The sequence below is a fragment of the Bos indicus genome, chromosome 15 (assembly GCF_029378745.1).
Source record: "Bos indicus isolate NIAB-ARS_2022 breed Sahiwal x Tharparkar chromosome 15, NIAB-ARS_B.indTharparkar_mat_pri_1.0, whole genome shotgun sequence".
Classification (NCBI taxonomy): domain Eukaryota; kingdom Metazoa; phylum Chordata; class Mammalia; order Artiodactyla; family Bovidae; genus Bos; species Bos indicus.
The window spans coordinates 62,567,157-62,588,820 of NC_091774.1; the positions used below are offsets into that span (position 1 = coordinate 62,567,157).

At 38.3% G+C, this 21,664-nt stretch overlaps 1 protein-coding gene across 8 annotated transcripts in view; it reads right to left on the reverse strand.

Annotated features, from left to right (window-relative positions):
• Positions 1-21,664, reverse strand: part of DCDC1 (doublecortin domain containing 1) — a 477,553-nt gene that overhangs the window by 417,715 nt on the left and 38,174 nt on the right. For 7 of the 8 annotated variants that reach the window (XM_070767614.1, XM_070767612.1, XM_070767611.1 and 4 more), the window contains 3 exons: positions 20,770-21,039; positions 19,415-19,568; positions 18,786-18,948 (listed from right to left, as the gene is read on the reverse strand). In XM_070767614.1, the coding sequence (XP_070623715.1) occupies positions 18,786-18,948; positions 19,415-19,568; positions 20,770-21,039 (587 nt within the window). Of the gene's footprint in view, positions 1-18,785; positions 18,949-19,414; positions 19,569-20,769; positions 21,040-21,664 lie in introns of those variants that run through there. The other variant, XM_070767615.1, reaches the window with a different exon arrangement.

Consider the following 21,664-nt stretch of genomic DNA (forward strand, 5'->3'; position numbering starts at 1 on the left):
TATGTAAGTGATGGAAAAGACCACAAAGCAACAAAAGGACAGTGATGCAACCAAGAGATTAGTAATAGCAAGAAAACATTCCCACCAAGGCCAGATGGAGGAGGTATGACAAGTACTGGATTTAGAGTCTTACCAACAAACCATTTTTCTCTTTGATTCTTTCGCCCAGGACAGGATTTGGATGAGGCAAGTGAAGGGCCAAAGATGCAAAATTTGGGGAAACATGCTCAGGGTGGGGCAAGCACACAACCATCGAAGTGAGGGCCCCCTTAAATCTTGTCCTGTATGTGCTGCATTAGTCTCTCCCAGACCCCAGCCCTGGTTTTGACTGTCTGCCCTATGTGCAGAACTCCTGAAATTCCATTCAAAATAATGCTATTAGCCAGAAACTGTTTTATATGACTTACGGGTTTTAACTCATCTAGTCCTCTCAATGCCAACACCTTTGACTGTGTGGATCACAATAAACTGTGGAAAATTCTGAAAGAGATGGGAATACCATACCACCTGACCTGCCTCTTGAGAAATCTGTATGCAGGTCAAGAAGCAACAGTTAGATCTGGAGATGGAACAACAGACTGGTTCCAAATCAGGAAAGGAGTACGTCAAGACTGTATATTGTCCCCTACTTATTTAATTTATATGGAGAGTACATCATGAGAAATGCTGGGCTGGAGGAAGCACAAGCTGGAATCAAGACTGCTGGGTGAAATATCAATAACCTCAGATATGCAGATGACACCACCCTTATGGCAGAAAGTGAAGAAGAACTAAAGAGCCTCTTGATGAAACTGAAAGAGGAGAGTGAAAAAGTTGGCTTAAAGCTCAACATGCAGAAAACTAAGATCATGGCATCCAGTCCCATCACTTCATGGCAAATAGATGGGGAAACAGTGGAAACAGTGGCTGACTTTATTTTTCTGGGCTCCAAAATCACTGCAGATGGTAATTGAAGCCATGAAATTAAAAGATGCTTACTCCTTGGAAGGAAAGTTATGACCAACCTAGACAGCATATTAAAAACCAGAGACATTATTTTGCCAACATGGTCCATCTAGTCCAGGCTATGGTTTTTCCAGTGGTCATGAGATTTGGACTATAAAGAAAGCTGAGTGCCAAAGAATTGATGCTTTTGAACTGTGGTGTTGGAGAAGACTCTTGAGAGTCCCTTGGACTGCAAGGAGATCCAACCAGTCCATCCTAAAGGAGATCAGTCCTGGGTGTTCATTGGAGGGACTGATGTTGAAGCTGAAACCCCCATACTTTGGCCACCTGATGCAAAGAGCTGACTCATTGGAAAAGACCCTGATGCTGGGAAAGACTGAGGGCAGGAGGAGAAGTGGATGACAGAGGATGAGATGGTTGGATGGCATCACCGACTGAATGGACATGGGTTTGGGTGGACTCTGGGAGTTGGTGATGGACAGAGAGGCCTGGTGTGCTGCGGTTCATGGGGTCGCAAAGAATCAGACACGACTGAGTGACTGAACTGAACTGAGTCCTCTTAATGACTTTATGGAAGGACTGTAATACAATTATATCATTATCCTCATTTACAAGTGAATTGAGGTATTGAGAAATTAAATAACTTGCCTAATATCTTGCAGCTTATAGGTGGTTGTGCAAGAATATGAATTCAGTTATAGAAACTATACCCCAAATCATTACACAGTTCTGTCTTTATCTTGCATTTTCCACAATATCCTCAAGATCAAAATGTCTGAAAAAAAGTTTTACATCCTTTTGTACAAGTTGATGCACCCTCACATCTCTTATTTCTGTCACTGTTTCCACCGTTTCCACAGCTTTTCACTATCGCAGGGAGATATTGAACCCTTGTCTCTTATTTATTTCTCTGAAGCAAATGCTTATTCATTCAATGACATGTATTGGGTGTTCACTTCTCAAGGCATCAAGTGGCAGCTGTGAGAAGGACAGAAGAGTTTGTACAGATCACAGACTCTTGGCAAGAGACAACAGTGGATGGCCTTTCTGAAGAGGGAACATCTGAGTCGAGAGGCCAGAATGATGAGAAGTTAGTGATGAAAGTCTCAGGGAAGGAGCATTTCAGACAGAGAGAAAATCAAGCACTAACTCTCTGAGGTGAGAATGAGCTGGGTGTGTTTGAGAAAGAACAGTAAAGAAATTTGGACAAGGAGAGAATGTGTATGGATAAAGCTAAAAGGTAGAAAGGGGCAGATGGTGGTCGGCCAGGATAAGGGGTTTGGCTTTTATTCTGGATGTGATGGGAAGCCACTGAAGGTCCTCAGCAGAGCCCCTTATGAAGAGCAGACTGGGACAGAGTGTAGGAAACACTGGTGGTTCCCCCGGATTCCTTTTAATCAGCCTAGTGCCCCCAAACTCCACTTGTGAGTCCTGGCCATCAACACCTCATAGCTGACCCTTCTCCCGGGAACTGTCATTGGCTGAAAGGAACCAGCCACCTGGCTAGGCAATGCCTGTGAGGTGATGAGCTCTTCCCTCCTACTCAGAGGACAGTGCACAGCCAGGAACTGGGGAGACACAACAGATAGTCCCCTTGCTTCTGGGAGGGGCAGCTCAGTGGTGTGCTTCCCACTCCCTACTGGGGCTGGACTTAGCAGCACATAGGGCTTGGCTGAGCTTCTGCCTCTTCTGTCTGCTACCTCCCTCACTCCTCCACAGGTCTCACCCAACAGTCCCTTACTGAGTCCCCTGTACAAAACTCCCCATCTCAGGCTCTGCTTCTAGGGCACCTGACCTCAGACTGAGTCAAAGACAGGAAACCTAACTTTCACCTGTCATTTCTTCTCAATAACTCTTAAACGCTTCCTTTCCAGTCCCACTTGCCCACTTCTCTCTCAGCCTCCTATCATCTGCAAGAGCTTCCTAACTGTATTTGATCCTCCTCCATTACATCTGACATTCTATACTCCAATTACAGCCAAATTTCCCTAATCATTAATTTTATCATTGCCCCCAAAAAACTTCTTGGAGTTAACTTTTGAAGTTTTCTACCTGTCACCCAGTCTGTATGTCTGACTGTCAGTAGGTCAAGCAGTCAACACTTATTGTGTCCATCTTATGTGCCAGACCCTGTGCAAGGAATATGACATAGTCTCTTCTCTTGAAAGGAGACTAACAGAAGAGTTTACCAACAATGTGACACTATCCAAATTTACCACTTTTACCTATGCTGATCTGTTAATTATTCCTTGAGCACATCAAGTTCATCTTTAAGCCCATTGCCCTTCACTTATTGAGACTCAAGTCCTTCTCAACATCCAGTTTAAGATCCTCCTTTAGTGCTCCAGCTTGCAATGACCTGTAGTCTCCTGAATCCTTTGAGCGTTTGCAGCCTGTCCCTTATATTCATCCGTTCAACAATGTTTGAGAACCTTCCACATGCCAGTACTACCTGTTAGGTAAAGAGCGTAAACCACGTGGAATTATTATGTAAATATCTTAAAAGTATATATCCTACTTCTGCTTCCATGCTTAAACCTTTGGAAAGGTAGGTATCAAGCCTGTATTTCTTATTAGTTGCTCCAGGGTATACACAAGTTCACTGCGCACGGTATAGTTTGTTGTTTAGTCACTAAGTTGTGTCTGACTCTTTCGAGACCCCATGGACTGTAGACTGCCAGACTCCTCTGTCCATGGGATTTCCCAAGCAACAATACTAGAGTCGGTTGCCATTTCCTCTTTCAGGGGATCTTCCCAACCCAGGGATCAAATTGGCATCTCCTGCATTGCAGGCAGATTCTTTACTGCTGAGCCACCAGGGAAGCCCTTTTCATAACATACTAATTATGCAAAATAAACTTCATGGCCTTTTTGTGTGTACCTACCATCTTTATTCCCCACCTCTCCCCGTTACGGATTTAAATATGATTTTTATACCACCTTGATGTTCACTAATAACCACAATGGGATACAATTTTTTTGTGAAAAGAAGAAAACCTGTTAAGGAGAACAGCTTGGCAAATGAAGGTCTAGAAGGAGTGGAATAGACTGGGATGAATTCAGAGTATATTTCAGGTAAATGCTTATGTTTTCCTCAAGGTTTCCCTTGGCTCATCTCTTCTAGGAAGCCTTTTCCAGCTTGGACACCTGCTCTCTGTGAAGGCATCTACCACTGAACTAACCCCACCACACTATCACTTCGCGCCTCCCTGGCTAAACACGCATTGCTTGCCTGAGGCGTGGAGTAGGCGCTCGATAAGTGCTGAATGAATGGATGGATAATCTTTATTATTCCTTTTATTTTATAATAAATTCCTTTTATTCCAATAAAAGGAATATATTCATGACTCTATTACCTAAAAACACTTAAGGATACTTTACTTAAAAAAATAGGCAGCCTAAAAAATTTAAAAGATAACATTTCTGAAGTTCCAAATAGGTTTTCTGAAAGAACTCTAGGTAGATCTAGGAAGACCACATAATAAAGAAAATATTCAGATAAATTTGAAATTATCCTTTACAATATAAATTATATACAGTTGTTTTTAAAGGTACTCCAACTTTTCAGATTCTTGTTGATAAACATAGAAATACTATTGGAAATACATAAAACATTTTATACAAATAAAGAATTTTTAAACCAACCTGTAAAACAGCCTAATAAAATAATACTAATCATGACTAAAACACATTAATAATATATTAGATAAGCAGCAAAGCATTAAAAGCAAGAGGTCTGAAGCCAAACTCGGGGATCCAAACCTTAACTTTGCCCCCTAGTAACTCTGTAACTTGGAGAAGGCAATGGCACCCCACTCCAGTACTCTTGCCTGGAAAATCCCATGGACAGAGAAGCCTGGTAGGCTGCAGTCTATGGGGTCGCTAGGAGTCGGACATGACTGAGCAACTTCACTTTCACTTTTCACTTTCATGCATTGGAGAAGGAAATGGCAACCCACTCCAGTGTTCTTGCCTGGAGAATCCCAGGGACAGGGGAGCCTGGGGGGCTGCCATCTCTGGGGTCGCACAGAGTCGGACATGACTGAAGCGACTTAGCAGCAGTGGCAGCAGCAACTCTGTAAATGCAAAATAAGTCAATTTTATTTGTCTTAGTTTTCTTATCTGAAAAAATGACAATAATAATATTTCTCCTTACCCATTTTATGAATGAAAGACATTTATACAGATAGAACACTTTTGTATAAATATGAAATACAGCAAACATTGCTGATATTATTATCCTCATGATTTTCACCAAGAACTTAGCCTATGGAAAGCAATGTGTTAAGTGCTTTATAAACACTAACTGGTTTTATCCTCTAAACTTTAGGAAGAGATAATATTATCATCTTCATTTCATAGATGAGGTAAACAAGATCTGAAGAAATTAAGCAACTGTATCCCGCATCTCCTGCATTGAAGGCAGATTCGGCTCAGATGGTAAAGAATCAGCCTGCAACGCAGGAGACCCTGATTCAATCGCTGGGTGGGGGAGATTCCCTGGAGAAGGGAGTGGCTACCTGCTCCAGTATTCTTGCCTGGAGATTTCCATGGACAGAGGAGCTTGGCAGGCTATAGTTCATGGGGTCGCAGTCAGACACAACTGAGTGAGTAACACTGGCCTCTACTCACTAGATGCCATTGGGACCTTCTCCAATTGGGACAACCAAAAAACGTTTTCAGACTTTGCTAAATGTTTGCCAGGACACAAAATTTTCTCTAGCTGAGAACCACTGCAGTAAAGGAGTCTGAGAGAATACTCCTCTGCAGAGGTGCAGGGAGCTGTGAATAAATGACTGGCACACACCATGCTCTTATTCCAACTTTTGATCATGACTTTCCCTCTCCATCTTCTTTCCTCCTCAACTCAGTGCCACCACCTTTAATCTACTTTCTTCAGGCTTCACAGCCTTACCTTATTGAGAATGAGTACCCCTCATTTTATTGAACTGTTTCTACACGTGTGTCCCTTAAGACTCTGAACATTTCAATTGTAGGAACTGTTTTCTCATCTATGCACCTCTGGTATGTGCACTTCCCAGGTGGTACACTGGTAAAGAGTCAGCCTGCCAACGCAGAAGACGCAGGTTTGATTCCTGGATCAGGAAGACCTATCTCCTGGAAAAGGAAATGGCAACCCACTCCAGTATTCTTGCCAGGAAAATCTGTGGACAGAGGACCCTGTCGGGTTACGGTCCATGGGGTCACAAAAGAGTTGGACATGACTAAGCAACTAAACAACAACCTCTCGTATCCAGTATGTTGTAAACAGTACACTTGCTGGAGGTTTAACAAAATAATAAAAGTGGATCATACATTTTCAATGTAAGCATTTGTTCCCTGCTGCAGAGACAGCACCTGAAATAGTGTTTACTCCTATAGTAAATGCTCTCTAAATATTTGCAGACTATTTGTCAAACATGTCAGATCAGAGTATAACTATTATTTCATTAGGTGGATATTAGGTAATATTTTCAGGTTTATATTACCTTGACTTATATTTTCTCTGAATATTGGAAAAAGATTACATTTTTATACTCATAATTAATTAGTTTTTTCATTACCATATCCCTCCTTGAACTTACTCAGAAACCAGAATATGTATCATGGAGAACAGCTCAGAGAAAGAAGCAGCAGAACAGTCAGAAGCTTAGTGAATTACTTAGCTTGGTTCAGAACTGTAAAACCCATGAAACTTTAAAAGTTATTGATTCTACCTACCCATTTCATTTACTCAATCACTCATTCAACATACATTCATTGAGTCTCCAACACATGTTCCGTGCTAGAGAGGCTGCACGGGGGGTACCTCACAGTTCTTTGGGAAAACAACACACACTACAGCACGTGCCTAGTCAGAGATGCCCCAGGGTGTCAAGGGAGTCTGGAGCAGCAGCACCTGCCACAGCCTGTGGTCAGCAAGAAAGGCTTTCCAGGGGAAGGATGTGAGGTCAGACTTGAAGAACACTTGGAGTGGGCAAGAGAGGGAGAGCGTACTCCAAGAAGAGAAAACACTGCAGGTGAAAATCCAGAGTCAGGCAACAATATGATGGACCGTTGGGAGGACATGGAAAACTGAGAGGCCAGAGCTGGAGCAAGGAAGGCAGGCCTAAGCTAATGCAGATCAGAGCTGCTGCACAAGGCAGGGAAACCACACTCCCCGGAGCAAGCCATTCTAATCTTCTGGATAGAAGGAACTACTGGAAAAATCTCCTTTACATGAAGGCAACACCCATTTCCCTACAAAACAAAGCTGTTGGGGTAAGGTCTGAATCATCACTTCTCAAAGTGTGGGGCATGGGCCTCCTGTCTGAGAGCCAACTGGAGGATTAGGGAACCCTCGCATTTAGCAACACAAGGGGTATCTTCTTAACATCACCACTCCAGGGACCTATGCCTTCATATGAAGAAAGGTGGTGAGGGCTGACAGCCATTTCAGTTCAGTTCAGTTCAGTTTAGTCATTCAGTTGTGTCCGACTCTTTGTGACCCCATGGACTGCGGCACACCTGGCCTCCCTGTCCATCACCAACTCCCAGAGCCTACCCAAATGCATGTCCATTGAGTTGGTGATGTCATCCAACCATCTCATCCTCTGTACTCCCCTTCTCCTACTGCCTTCAATCTTTCCCAGCATCAGGGTGTTTTCCAGTGAGTCAGTTCTTCGAATCAGGTGACCAAAGTATTGGAGTTTCAGCTTCAGCATCAGTCCTTCCAATGAATATTCAGGACTGATTTCATTTAGGGTGGACTGGTTGGATCTCCTTGCAGTCCAAGGGACTCTCAAGAGTCTTCTCCAACACCACAGTTCAAAAGCATCAATTCTTCGGTGCTCGGCTTTCTCTATAGTCCAACTCTCACATCCGTACCTGACTACTGGAAAAACCATAGCCTTGACTAGACGGACCTTTGTTGGCAAAGTAATGTCTTTGCTTTTTAATATGCTGTCTAGGTTGGTCATAACTTTTCTTCCAAGGAGTAAGCATCTTTTAATTTCATGGCTGCAATCACCATCTGCAGTGATTTTGGAGCACCCCCAAAATAAAGTGTCACTGTTTCCACTGTTTCCCCATCTATTTGCCATGAACTGATGGGACCAGATGCCATGATCTTAGTTTTCTGAATGTTGAGTTTTAAGCCAACTTTTTCACTCTCCTCTTTCACTTTCATCAAGAGGCCCTTTAGTTCTTCTTCACTTTCTGCCATAAGGGTGGTGTCATATGCATATCTGAGGTTATTGATATTTCTTGCAGGAATCTTGATTCTAGCTTTTGCTTCATCCAGTACAGCATTTCTCATGATGTACTCTGCATATAAGTTAAATAAGTAGGGTGGCAATATAAAGCCTTGACATACTCCTTTCCTGATTTGGAAACTGTCTGTTGTTCCATGTCCAGTTCTAACTGTCGCTTCTTGACCTGCATACAGATTTCTCAGGAGGCAGGTCAGGTGGTCTGGTATTCCTATCTCTTTCAGAATTTTCCACAGTTTATTGTGATCCACACAGTTTTTCTGGAACTCTCTTGCTTTTTTGATGATCCAGCAGATGTTGGCTATTTGATCTCTGGTTCCTCTGCCTTTTCTAAATCCAGCTTGAACGTCTGGAAGCTCATCATTTATGTACTGTTGAATTCTGACTTGGCGAATTTTGAGCATTACTTTGCTAGCGTGTGGGATGAGTGCAATTGTGTGGTAGTTTGAACATTCTTTGGCATTGCCTTTCTTTGGGATTGGAATGAAAACTGACCTTTTCCAGTCCTGCAGCCACTGCTGAGTTTTCCAAATTTGCTGGCGTATTGAGTGCAGCACTTTCACAGCATCATCTTTTAGCATTTGATATAGCTTAACTGAGATTCCATCACCTCCACTAGCTTTGTTTGTAGAGATGCTTCCTAAGGCCCACTTGACTTCACATTCCAGGATGTCTGGTTTTAGGTGAGTGATCACACCATCATGGTTATCTTGATCATGATCTTTTTTGTTCAGTTCTTCTGTGTATTCTTGCCACCTCTTCTTAATATCTTCTGCTTCTGTTAGGTCCATACTATTTCTGTCCTTTATTGTGCCCATCTTTGCATGAAATTTCCCTTGGTATCTCTAATTTTCTTGAAGAGATCTCTAGTCTTTCCCATTCCATTGTTTTCCTCTGTTTCTTTGCATTGATCACTGAGGAAGGCTTTCTTATCTCCCCTTGCTATTCTTTGGAACTCTGCATTCAAATGGGTATATCTTTCCTTTTCTCCTTTGCCTTTCGCTTCTCTTCTTTTCTCAGCTATTTGTAAGGCCTGCTCACACAACTATTTTGCCTTTTGGTCTTGATCACTGCTTCCTGTACAATGTCATGAACCTCCATCCACAGTACTTCAGGCACTCTATCAGATCTAATACCTTGTGTCTATTTGTCACTTCCACTGTATAAAGGGATTTGATTTAGGTCATACCTGAATGGTCTGGTAGTTTTCCCTATTTTCTTCAATTTAAGATAGCCAGGGTAAACATTATTACTTCCAAAGGCAAGAAGGAAAACAGAATCTGATCCCATGCCAGTATGGAGTACCCAAGGATGCTCAATACAGACCTGAATAGGTTTTGGCCCTGGTGAGGAAGAGGATTAACTGAGGCTAGCAGTGGGTGGAATGAGGAAGAATCAAGTGGTGAGGGGGCTCTCAGGCATGGGGGGCAGGAAGCTAGCCTGAGTATTAAAACAAGAAAGGTGCTGCCATCTAAACCCACCTTGAACGTCTCAGGAAACATACTAGCTATGCAGAGCCAACAACTGCTTCCTACGCTTCTGTCTTTTGTCTCATCTCACAACCTCGACATCCCTCCCAGGGCTGAGGCTATCTGGTACCTGTTAGAACTGGAAATCAGCCTCCCCACCCCCACCCAGCTCTGGGTCCTTCAACTCTGCTCAACAGGAAGCAGTGGCCCTAAACCTTCCCAAAGGTCACATCATCTCCTCTTTCTTGCTTTCTTACTTTCAATAATAGTTAATAACCACCTATTGTATGCAAGGTTACTATGAGAAATATAAAGGGAAATGTTAAATGAAGAAGAGAGCCTCTCCTCTGCCTTCTCCAACCATCAAAAGAGAAAAAAAAAGACTGAGGGGAGGGAATGGGTAAGAAAGGGCATTCCTTACAGGGTGTGGGAAGACTGAAAATCTCAGATCTATAAGTTCCTGGAAGAATCATTTATCCCAGCATTCCACTTCGGACCATTGTCTGGTCTCAGAAAACCATTAGCATCACCATTAGCCTTTCTGCCATGGAATTATTTTTGGGCTGGCTTACTCTAGCTCCTTGCCAAACAGGAACATTCACAAATCTACACAAGAATTTGGGATAGGGGATTTTTAATATACTCCTTCTAAATGTCCACTCACTGATGGCCCAAAAGGATGCTCTACTGCTACTGCTGCTGCTAAGTCACTTCAGTCGTGTCCAACTCGATGCAACCCCAGAGACGGCAGCCCACCAGGCTCCCCCGTCCCTGGGATTCTTCAGGCAAGAACACTGGAGTGGGTTGCCATTTCCTTCTCCAATGCATGAAAGTGAAAGTGAAAGTGAAGACGCTCAGTCGTGTCCAACTCCTAGAGACCCCATGGACTGCAGCCTACCAGGCTCCTCCATCCATGGGATTTGTCAGGCAAGAGTACTGGAGTGGGGTGCCATTGCCTTCTCCTCTTTACCTCCCCTCCCACCATGGAATATGCATGGTTCACCATAGTACCTATTTGGTTTCATTCAACCACTGAGCAACGTTTGTTGAGCATCTATTAAGTGCCAGGCCCTGTGCCTGCCTCAAAAAGATGGTGAACAAGGCAGCCATGTTTTATGTCCTAAGGAAGCCTGGTTTAGAGAGGACAACTGTCATTACAAGTCTGATGACTACAAAAGAGCACACTGAGGATAATGACTAGTGACAGCCTCCCCAGAAAATAGGACCAAATACAATGCCTGTCCATCCAGGAGTCTCAAAAGCAGGAGACTCGGAAGTCCCCTTTGAAGGGTTCTTCAATCTTCGCCTTATTGACAGTACTCTCAGCAAATTCTCTGTCCCCACACATGCAATTGTCAAAGAAGGGGTCCTATTCTCACTATCATCTCCTCTCCTCCTAATTTTGGTAGCTACACCTAATTTTGGTAGCTACACCTAAATTTGGTAGCTACACCTTTGGGTTCCAAAGCCTCATGACCCTCTGGGTAAGGACTGGAGTGGGGCCTGCACTCCACTGAAGTTCTAGTGGAGGTTGGGCAAAACCTTGGGAAAAACTTCCCCAAAGGGCTATATATCCCAGCCAAGTCCCTTGACTGTTTATGTTCATATACTTACTCTCTGGCAGCACTCAGAACATTATGCCCCAATAATTTATTTTGAAGAACTCACATTCTATTTTATTTTCACGTTTTGTTTATAACCAAATCATGATAAAGATAAAGCATGTTCTAGCATTAGAAGGTCTATTTACAACATCACCACATTTTCTCAGCCTACTTCAAAAAAGCCAATGCCTGTCATGAAATTAAATAAATCTGGGTGTTCCCCAAGTTGTAATTTTCCATTTTGCATGTGCCAGGCAAAGAGAATACTGCCTTCTTCTGTCACCAGAATAAAAGCAGCAAACTTGCAATGTCAAATCCAAAAGCTTATTAAAAATCTTTTAGAAAAAATTAATTCTCTTGTAGCTGGGCAATAAACTTGAAAATACATTAATGCTCTGGCTGTCTTGAAAGTATAGATAATGACCTTAAATATGAAGAAGCCCATCATTTCATGGGTGCAAGATGATGAGTTTATAAAATATAAATGCTCTGACAGTAAAAAAACACACTGCTATATTCAATTATATCATCTGCTCAAAATACAATTGCTTCTATGTTTTGTAAATAGATTAAATCCAGGTCACATTCCTGTGTTCAACTGGGTTTCTAGTCACTCCCTTTTCTCTAAATACTTGAGTTCTTTGTTTCTGCATGTTCTTAAGTGTCATCATTTATTGCTATAGGCGTGATGGCTATACTTAACTAATAATGACAGTGGTTGTCATTAGATTTTAACTCAGTAACACGAGTCTGACATATCATTTGAAGTATGTCTTCAATTTAAATTTGATTAAAATTACAAACATCCCATCTATTGTGCCAATCAAAATGTTGTCACCCTTTCCCTGAACTTTTCTATGAACTTTCTTGAAATAAGTTGTGGCAGCTTAAAGTTAAGGCTAGCCTTGGGTCATAAATATATTTTAAAACACGACTTTCAGAATAGAGCAGAGCAAGGCCACTTGGGGCTCCTTTCATAAAAGGACTTGATTTTGACTTACACCTCAGAAAAATTCTCAAGGCAAATAGTAGAATATAGTGAGAGTTCAAAGACTCTAACTCAGATTTCTATATCATGCTGTAACACAAGTGCTTGCTTGTGATTGTAACTTGGTTGTAAATATTTTAAGATCCTGGACCTAGCAAGCACCTGTAGTAGTAAAATCAGGTACTTGTGCTGGTCTATATGATAAGCTGGTGGAAATGAGTCAAACAAGAGATGGAGCAAAAGAGGGAAAACAGACAAAGAGCAGATGGAAAACAATGTTTTAGACACCTATTATGTACAGCAGACTTTTACACACATTTTGTATTTACTCTTCATAATTACCCTGTGAGATGTTTATTGACTCAGTTTATATACAATAGATGAGGAAACTGGGGGTTAGAGAGGTTAAGCCACTTGCCCAGGTTCACAGAGTAGTTTGCTTCCCTGGCAGTGATGGTAAAACAGAGCCAAATGATTGCGCTGTTGCTATTTCCCTACACCCAGGCAACTATTCTGGGGAGGTAAGAGTGGACACGAGGTTCTAATAACTAGCCTTGGGATCTTAACAGCACTTGGAGTCCTAGTAATACTTATGAAATGCTATTTTCAGTGTTCTATTTAGATGAGGGATTTATAGACATTTAATTTCCAAATAACTTTTCTTTCTAGAAAAATAAGACAATATCCAATACTCCTTTAAGATATTTTTACCTCAATATACAAGTAAGGACACTGAAGTGCAGATCAGTCTACCAAGGTCATATAAGAGGGACTAGAATCTTGCAAGATCATCTGATTTCAAGTCTAGTGCTCTTCCCACTAAATGATAATGCATTTCTTATGTCTCTCCTAACAGATGTCTCAAAGCTCCAAAAACAAATGCTTTGGAAGGCAAAATCCTGAAAGAGTACCTATAGGATATACAAATGAATTCTCAGGTAAAGTAGCAAGCAGGGTAGATAGACAACCGCCTAGAAGATGTGATTTCAAGGTTACTGGAAATGCTTGGCTCAGTTTTTAAACTCCCTCCTTTTGTTTCCATGACATTATTTGTTTTTATGATACCACCCTTCTTATTTTCTTTATAACACTTCACACCGTCACTGAATAACTTACTTAGTTCTGTATATGTTTATGTCTGTTGCTTCTTCTACCTTATTAGAACCTAAGCTCCATGAGACCTGTCTTGTTCACACCATATCCTGACATATTGTAGGGACTCAATAAATACTTCTTGAGGAAATGATTGAATGAATGAATGGTCTCTCTTTAACTACTCCTCTGCCTCCTTAAACAGAACCATAATTTTTTTAATTACTTCTCACACACTGTCTGAACTCCCATCAGGCAGGTATTCTCTCTGTCCACTTTTACCCGTGCAGCAAACAGCTCCAGGTGATAGACAGTATTTATAACTCTTCTGAGTTAATATCCTCATGAGAATGAAAGTGTATCAAATTTATTTGCAGACAAAAAAGGCTGTACTCAAAACCCTTAATGTCAGATGTGATTCCATAGTAGAAACTTTAGAATTAAAAAAATGTTAATACATTGTATATATCAAATTCAAACATTAATTATTCTTCATCAAAACAGTTGATTATTTATACCAAATAAGGTTGTGCTATCAAATGAGTTATGAAAAAATTGTTTGGTCATCTGCAATTCTGTATTTTAGAATGGCATATAAGAGACTGGATTTGTAGCATTAACACAGGGGTTGTACAGAGAAAGCATAATATACTTAAAGCACATGGTGAGTGTATGGCTTGCAGGAAGTATTCAAATTATCAGGACAGTTACAGGTTCTCAGGCATCTTCATTAAACAAGTATAACTTCTGTGTGAATATATGCAATGTATACAATTCAACAACTCATGATATGTCAATAATTCAGGTGTTTCTCAATGATTTGAGATTTTGACAGTATGAGATGCTACCGTATGCTTGCTCTAAATTTTTCTATTGGCTAAGAATTTTTTTTTGCGGGGTGGGGAGGTGCATCTCTTGCAATGATCTTCAGACCCACATCTAATTACCTAGTAAGGGCACTGTGCACATTTAATTATAGGTTTAAAATATTTGGAATAGGGAAAAAACATAACATACCTGCCTATAGTTTTGTCCTCCCTTGCAGAAACAGATAAAAGAATAATGTGCTATCTCAGAAGAAAGTTCTTTTTCTCTACGTACTATCATGTTCCTGCTTTTGGTATATGCAGCCAAGTGAGAGAGAAGATGGACTAACAATCTTGCTTAATGTACATACTATTCAAAGTGATAATAGAGAATTTGGGAACACCCACCCTAAGTCCTGCTGCAGCTGCCCAAGTTAAGTAGTGGTCACCCTGTGGGTGAGCATCACAGAGCCCAATATTAGCTTTAGCAGGACTAATGCAGCCACTGGTGTAGACTGTAGCACTGTCTTGAGATCCAGCAGCAAGAAAAGCAAGGTATGATGTGGGTAGTAAGTCACTTCTTGAAACTTGTGCTTTTAACACAACCATTTAAAAAGCAACAAACTCAGGAGACATATAATGGAACAGAATATAATGCATGAATCCAGGTTCATTAAACTAATGCATTTTTTGAGAAACAAAATATGACAGAACATTTCATTATTGATGCACATATGAGAAAAAGTGTTATGCTGCTATTTAGAATGTGTCTTGTATGTCGTGGAATTGAAATATTTCCAAATCATCAATAATTAAAATGATGAGAATCCATCATTTCACTGACATTTATTTCTACATGAAAAGATGGCCTATTTTAAATGTGCTCACACATATTCTTGTCAATCACAAGCTGTCACAGCAAATTATCTCATTTTGTAGATCACATGGCAGTTAGCAGAAATCTCTAGGTTTAAATTTAGATCTTAGGTGTAGTATCAAGAATACTCTTCATGGATTTTTTTCTGTGACTATATCTTCACAATACAGCATATAAAAGATGTAAAATTCTATTCATAATACTCAGTTTCATTTCTGGTTAACAAAACTCAGGACTGAAATGAATCACTGTAAATGAAAACTCTGAAAGCCAAAGAATAAAATAGTATATATAGAAAAGAATGGAAATACTGAAGTAAAAAAAAATTTTAACAACCTAAAAACTCTATACAGTGAAACTTGGACCTAATGACTTAGGTCCAAACTGTTTTTCTCCTCGTCTTCTTTAAGACCTTTAAGCAACTGTGGGGCATGAATCATTTTATATGCTAGGTTTGCATTGCCTACAGCTCCTAGCAGTTCTAAAGGAGCTGAACTCTTTAAATTCCATGAATCTGATGCAAGAATTTTCATTGTGCTATCATGAAGCAGAACATTCAGGAAACTGTGAATAAAACCTAAAATGTATGTTCATGAAACTGAAAACTTTAAAAATGTCCTTTGAAACAATTCATTAACTGTATCTTCATACTTTTAGAGGAATCATTAATAAATTTCAGAATCTTCAAATAGCAGATTACAAGACCTAATAAGACAGTTGGTCTTCATCAATAATCTTCATAAAAATTCTTTCTGCTTTTCCCCCCACACAATCAATCTTTCTGTTTATGCATTCAACTTCAAATGTAAGAATTATTCTAATATTGCATTTCAACAGGGAATGTTTCATGTCAGTCTTGACCCTGGTTTGACCTCTGTATGAAAGCTTTGTGTTTGGAGGTATGTGATGAATAGCTCTCTGGCTTTCTATTAAATCCAGTGCCACTGGTTGTCAACAGTGATGCTCAAAAGGGGTGGTAAAGTATTTAAAAAATCAGAGATGTTCTGCAGGTCTCTTTCTACCTTAGTAAATCTGGAAATAGTTCTAAGGCAATTTTCACTATCTATACTACTTTCCCAAAGAATAAGAATACAATGAAGTATGGAAATACAATTGCCAAAATATATATAGGTTTATTTGGCTTTCCTGTGCCAGAAATAGAGTAAATTTTCATTTGAAGGACCAACGGATTTGGTTTAATTTTTTTTTCTTTAAAATTAGAGATGAAGGAATAACGACAACAAAGAAATCAGATTATAAGTCCCCTTTTTTATTATCTGATCTGGCCTAGGACTGGCACATAGTAGACTTTGAATCGATGTTTGCTGAATGAATGAAAAACAGTATATTAAAATAATGACCATTTACTGACTCTAATGCTTGTTTGTTCATTGTACATAAAACATTCATGCTCATCTGCAAAGATGCAACAGTAACACCAAATTCTGCCAGGTGTTTCCCCTTATTTACCTTTAGAAAGTAGAATTTTCCAACTTCTGAGAATGCCTCCTTACTCTAAATTTATCTACCACTTTCAAAGCTATTCATACATGTTTTATTTTTATGGTAAACTCATAACAAGTTGGCATATTATTGATAATCTATAACATTCATGCAAGAGAGCTCATTTTAACCTGATTTGAAAAAGTACACGTGAATATGTAGGTGAGAATATGTAGGTGATATATATATATATATACACATATATATATGAAATTTCCCCCACCCCTCTCAAGTTATATACACATATATGATAAATTACATATATATATAATAAATTATTTGTGTTTATGTTCTTGTTCTGAAAGAAACCAATATCAGGCTTTAGGCTTATAGGCTTATCTGTGAGCTTAACTTACATGGATGGCTTTTTTCCCATTATACTTAAGTCTTTTTAATGGACATGTGATATGCTAGTCTGTGTCCAAGCTCACCTACAATTTCTTTTCTCAAAAGACAAGGCACATCTGCCACCTGCTCTACTCCGTGTCCCAGCAACAACTGTCGAGCAGCATAAAGATTGATTATCAGTCAAAAACCATTGCACAACACCAGATTTTGGTAGGTTAAGCTTGCTGATCCAGCAAGAGATGGTGTGAAATTTTCAGGAGTGTGTGCCAACATTTTGGTGCTAAAAGAACAGCAGTGCATGTCACAGTGAAACACAGCCAAAGATGTGCAGACAAAGCAGAGAAGTTTTTTTGTTCTAGACTTGGCTTGAAAAGGATAAAAGAGAAAACAAAAAGGAGGAGGAAATCAGTTTGTACATTTAAAAATCATCCACCAGGCTTTGTCATGTGTATAACATGTCATTTTAGGCATTCATGTCCAGATCTTTTAAGAAGCTTAGCTATAAATAATTTTTATATATCTCTTCTAAAATACCAGAATCATAAGAAAGGCAAGTATTTCTTATTAATAAAAATAACCAAGAATCTTAAGGAAGTATTCATTACATATATATCCGAATATAAAAATCACAGAAACATTTACCCACAAAGATTCATGCTTCTATACAAAGATGATTCATGATTACAAAATAAAGGCAGCCATATTTTAAAGTAAAAACAAAATTTGAAAAATATCTGGGTCTACACTACTGCATAGCTTATTTTTACTGAGTATTGTAGCAACAAGTTTCTTTATAAGGACCAAATTACCTTGAACTTTTTATTGAATTCAAGAAATTATTTCTTGATGATCAAGTATTCTTAAAGAGATAGAAATTCTAGTATCATTTTATATAATAACATTAATAGAGGAAGAATTTTCATCACTTCCTCTGTAATGAACTCCAGAATTACTTTTCTTCTATTTATGCAATGACTGCCTAGACTTGCCTTTGGTTCACTGGCTTTATAGCAATTGCAGAAAAAAAATACTTCTAATAAGGTAGAAAAAGCAGAGGGGAATACAGCAGTTAGATACACTGAATTTGTATGGCAAAGTTCTTATGTCATTTAAATGTGATTAGCATACATAGCACTTGATAACAGGCCCTGGGTATGACATACTTGGATAGTGGCATTTTTATTTCTCTCTTAAAACATATTCTTTCTCACTAAAGAAAGAATTTTTTTTTTTTAGAAAATCTCCACATTTCTAAAATGTTAGAAACAATGGACTTTCTTTTTCTACAAAGAGACCTTTGCTACAAAAGTATGTCTATACATATCACATTATAAATATATAATTTATATTATTATAAAACATGTATATGTTACATATATACATAAAGTATATAAAACACGCTATGGCATTATAAGAATTTTGTTAGGAAAATCATACATATATAAGAATTATGTTCATTACTGGTCACATTTTCAAAATTATGTTTATACCATCTGAAAAAAGATCAAGAGTATAAATGAATAAATGATACTTGAAACTTTGAGCTATTTTCTGAGAGAATAAGTCTAACGAATTATGTCTGTTGAGTGTCACAGAAACTAAACAGTAAATTCAATAATCTCTGATTTAATTTATTATATTTTCACCATTTAACCTCCTGCAGGCTCCCTAATGTCTATTCAGATCTATATTAAATTAAGCACCAATGCTAATGAAGGGCAATAAACGTGGCTGTCAGTGGATTTTTCTTTCATTAAGCACATTATCCTCTTACTGAGCTGTAAATGCGTAAACATTAGTTTTGTTAAACCATGCAAAAAAGACAGGATGAAAATCATTTTTTAATTGCGCCCCTTAAGCAATTTACTGTGTGTAGAAATACAAGTTTTTTTTTCATTTTTACCTTTAATTTTTTTGAATGGATCTAAAAAGGACTCTCCCGTTGAAACATAAACGTCTGCTTCACGGGGTATGTCTTCAGGTTCGAGGGCTTCAGTGCCGTCTGCCAAGAACACTCGTCGTGCAGCCGTGTTCAGATTCAGCTTTTCTGTGCACTCCTCCAGCAACTAATAGAAAACAAGAGGTAAGGGAAAGCCACTGAGGACAAGGAAAGTAACACATTTCCACTAAGCAAAAAGGTGCAGTGATCAAAACAGAAACTCACTGAGCCACTTGCCAAGTAACTCAGAAACTCCACCAATATGGTTATTTTGTAGCAGTTGAAAATATACAAATAGGTTAATCGCAACACTGAGAATAGTTGATTCTCAAATTCTAGTCCTTGAATGTTCCATCATTCTAATAAGGTTATAAGATATAGTCATTGTACTTGTTTAATTAGATATACTACTTATATATTGATAAAAAATGAATGGAATGCCTGTGAAATCTATGTATATACATATAAGCTACCTAGAGATTCAGATAGCTACAAAGAAAATTTTAAACAATAAATGCCATCTTTCTCACTTTCTATATATAAAAAGAATAAGGGAAGAGATAAAGCACTGAAAACTTTTAGATATTAGTTACCAAGGTAATGGTTGGTACAGTAACTTTGGCAAAGACAGTTCTAGATCCATTTTTATAAGCTGTTACTCTAATCAGTCTGGGTTGAAGTTTGTGTCTTTGAGACAATCTGTGCCAGTTCTGGTCCCACTTAAATTTTGAAGAGAACTCTGCAACTCTAAAGGAAAAAAACACACAACAAATGGTGCATGTTAATTAGTAAAAAATTTTTATGTAAATATTATCCTGGATATTTTCAACACATATAAGCACTAATGACTGTTCTTAAGTATTCCTCAAAAAATTTTTTTTAATAGAATAAGATTGTCTATATATACTTAAATATTTTTAAAAATTTAATACATGATAAATTTGCCAAAACTGTTCATGTAAAACATGTATCTCAGAATAAATCATTTTATTTATAAAACATCACAACATTCACTTTAAAAAATTATATATCCCATATTCTAATAGAAAGCAGAAAATAGCAATATGGTCTTAACATTATGAAATAGAAAACAGCTAAGAATTTCCCTTAACTTTTCATGTTTATTAAAGTTATTTGATTTCTTTTTAAAAGATTTGAAATTCAAATACATCATACCAAAGTTTTTATTCTGAAGTTACTTTCATTGCTTTCATTTCAAATTGCTTGGGGGCAGTAAGAGAAGGTTTCTAAGTTTGCTTTCAGTCAAAACTAGTTTCAATCCTTATTTTTTTCTCAGCAAAAGTACATGGTAAATGACTAACATGTTCTACTTTTACCTGAGTTCTCTAACTTTTCCTGTTAATTCTTAATGCCACATTTGCATAGTAAACATTTTAAAGTAAAAACGTGAGGCAAATTAAAAGCACAGTATATCCACCTATTTGAATATATGAAAATAATGTGAATATGAATATCTTAGTTTGATTTTTATTTTTATCAACATTTTCTTCTATCCATAAACTCGTAGGTTAACAGATTATAAGAATCTTGATGTGAAAATGTATACACAAAATGCTGTTATAACAAGTTCATTTCAATTTGATTTTATTTCAAATACTGTTTAAATATCAAAAGTATGCATTTCTATTTTTAAGCAAATATCTGGTAAGCCAAGATATTCATGGTCTTAGCCTGATTCAGCTTCAACTATTCCTTTCAGAGTTAATATTATCCAGGCTCACGTATATCTCATTTTTTTCCACAAATATAATTAGCAACATTCTACTCAGGTGCTTTCAAAGAAAAAAGGAAACAAAAGCAGAAACAAAACCCCTAGAGATGTGTTACATTTTAATGTTTGAAATAGTCAACTGAATCATTATAAATTCTGCTCAAAGGAAAAGGTTTCAACAGTCAGGTAAAAAGAACAGAGAACCACTTTGATTACCTCAGTTGACCCACTGGAGCACTGACAGGTCTGTTTCTCTTGGATGCTGATATAAAACAAGAATTGTTTTTACTGTTTGATTTGTAGCTATCTGGGTCTGATATTTCATCATGGCTATGATCTGATGCTGTTTGATGTGTGGAGCAATCTTGAAGTCCTGACCCTTCTGATACTGCCGCTGAATGCAAAAGTCTGTTGGGGCCAAACTGAGGCTGCAAATACTCTTCAGTAGTTTTAATAACTGCTTTTGCCTGGGATGACATAAACTCCCTGAAAGAAACAATGCGAGAAAGAATACAGTGAACTGATGTGTAACAACTAACACATAATAACTAGTTGTGTGCTATGTGCCAGACAAAACACTACACGCTTAGCCAGTATTTTGCTTAACCTTTACTATATCCCTGGGAACTGAGTGACATTTTTATCCCACTTTACAGATTAAAAAAGTTGTGTCTCAGAGAGGCTAATTAACTTGGCCATGCTCACATAATCTGTAGTTGTAGCTCACATAATCTAGGAAAGAACTTGAACTTGAGATGTCCTAAAATAAAATACACATTCATAAACATTAAACTTATTTAAACTAAAGAAGAAAAAGTATGTAATGCTTGAATCAGTGTTGAGTAACATTTTAAAACTCTTACATTCATTCATTAAACACTAGTATTCTGCTAAATATTAAGAAATTATAAAAATTAAAGAGATGTGGCTCCTACTCTCAAGAGAACTTGCAAACTATCCCCTAATAAAGAGAGAATATACGTTAAATAAACTGCTTAGAACTCTAGATGTATATTAACTTTAAATGCAGAAAGAATTCCTTGAAGGCAAACTTTTGTGGGTTGGTGGCTCGTACTCTCAAAAGAACTTGCAAACTATCCCCTAATAAAGA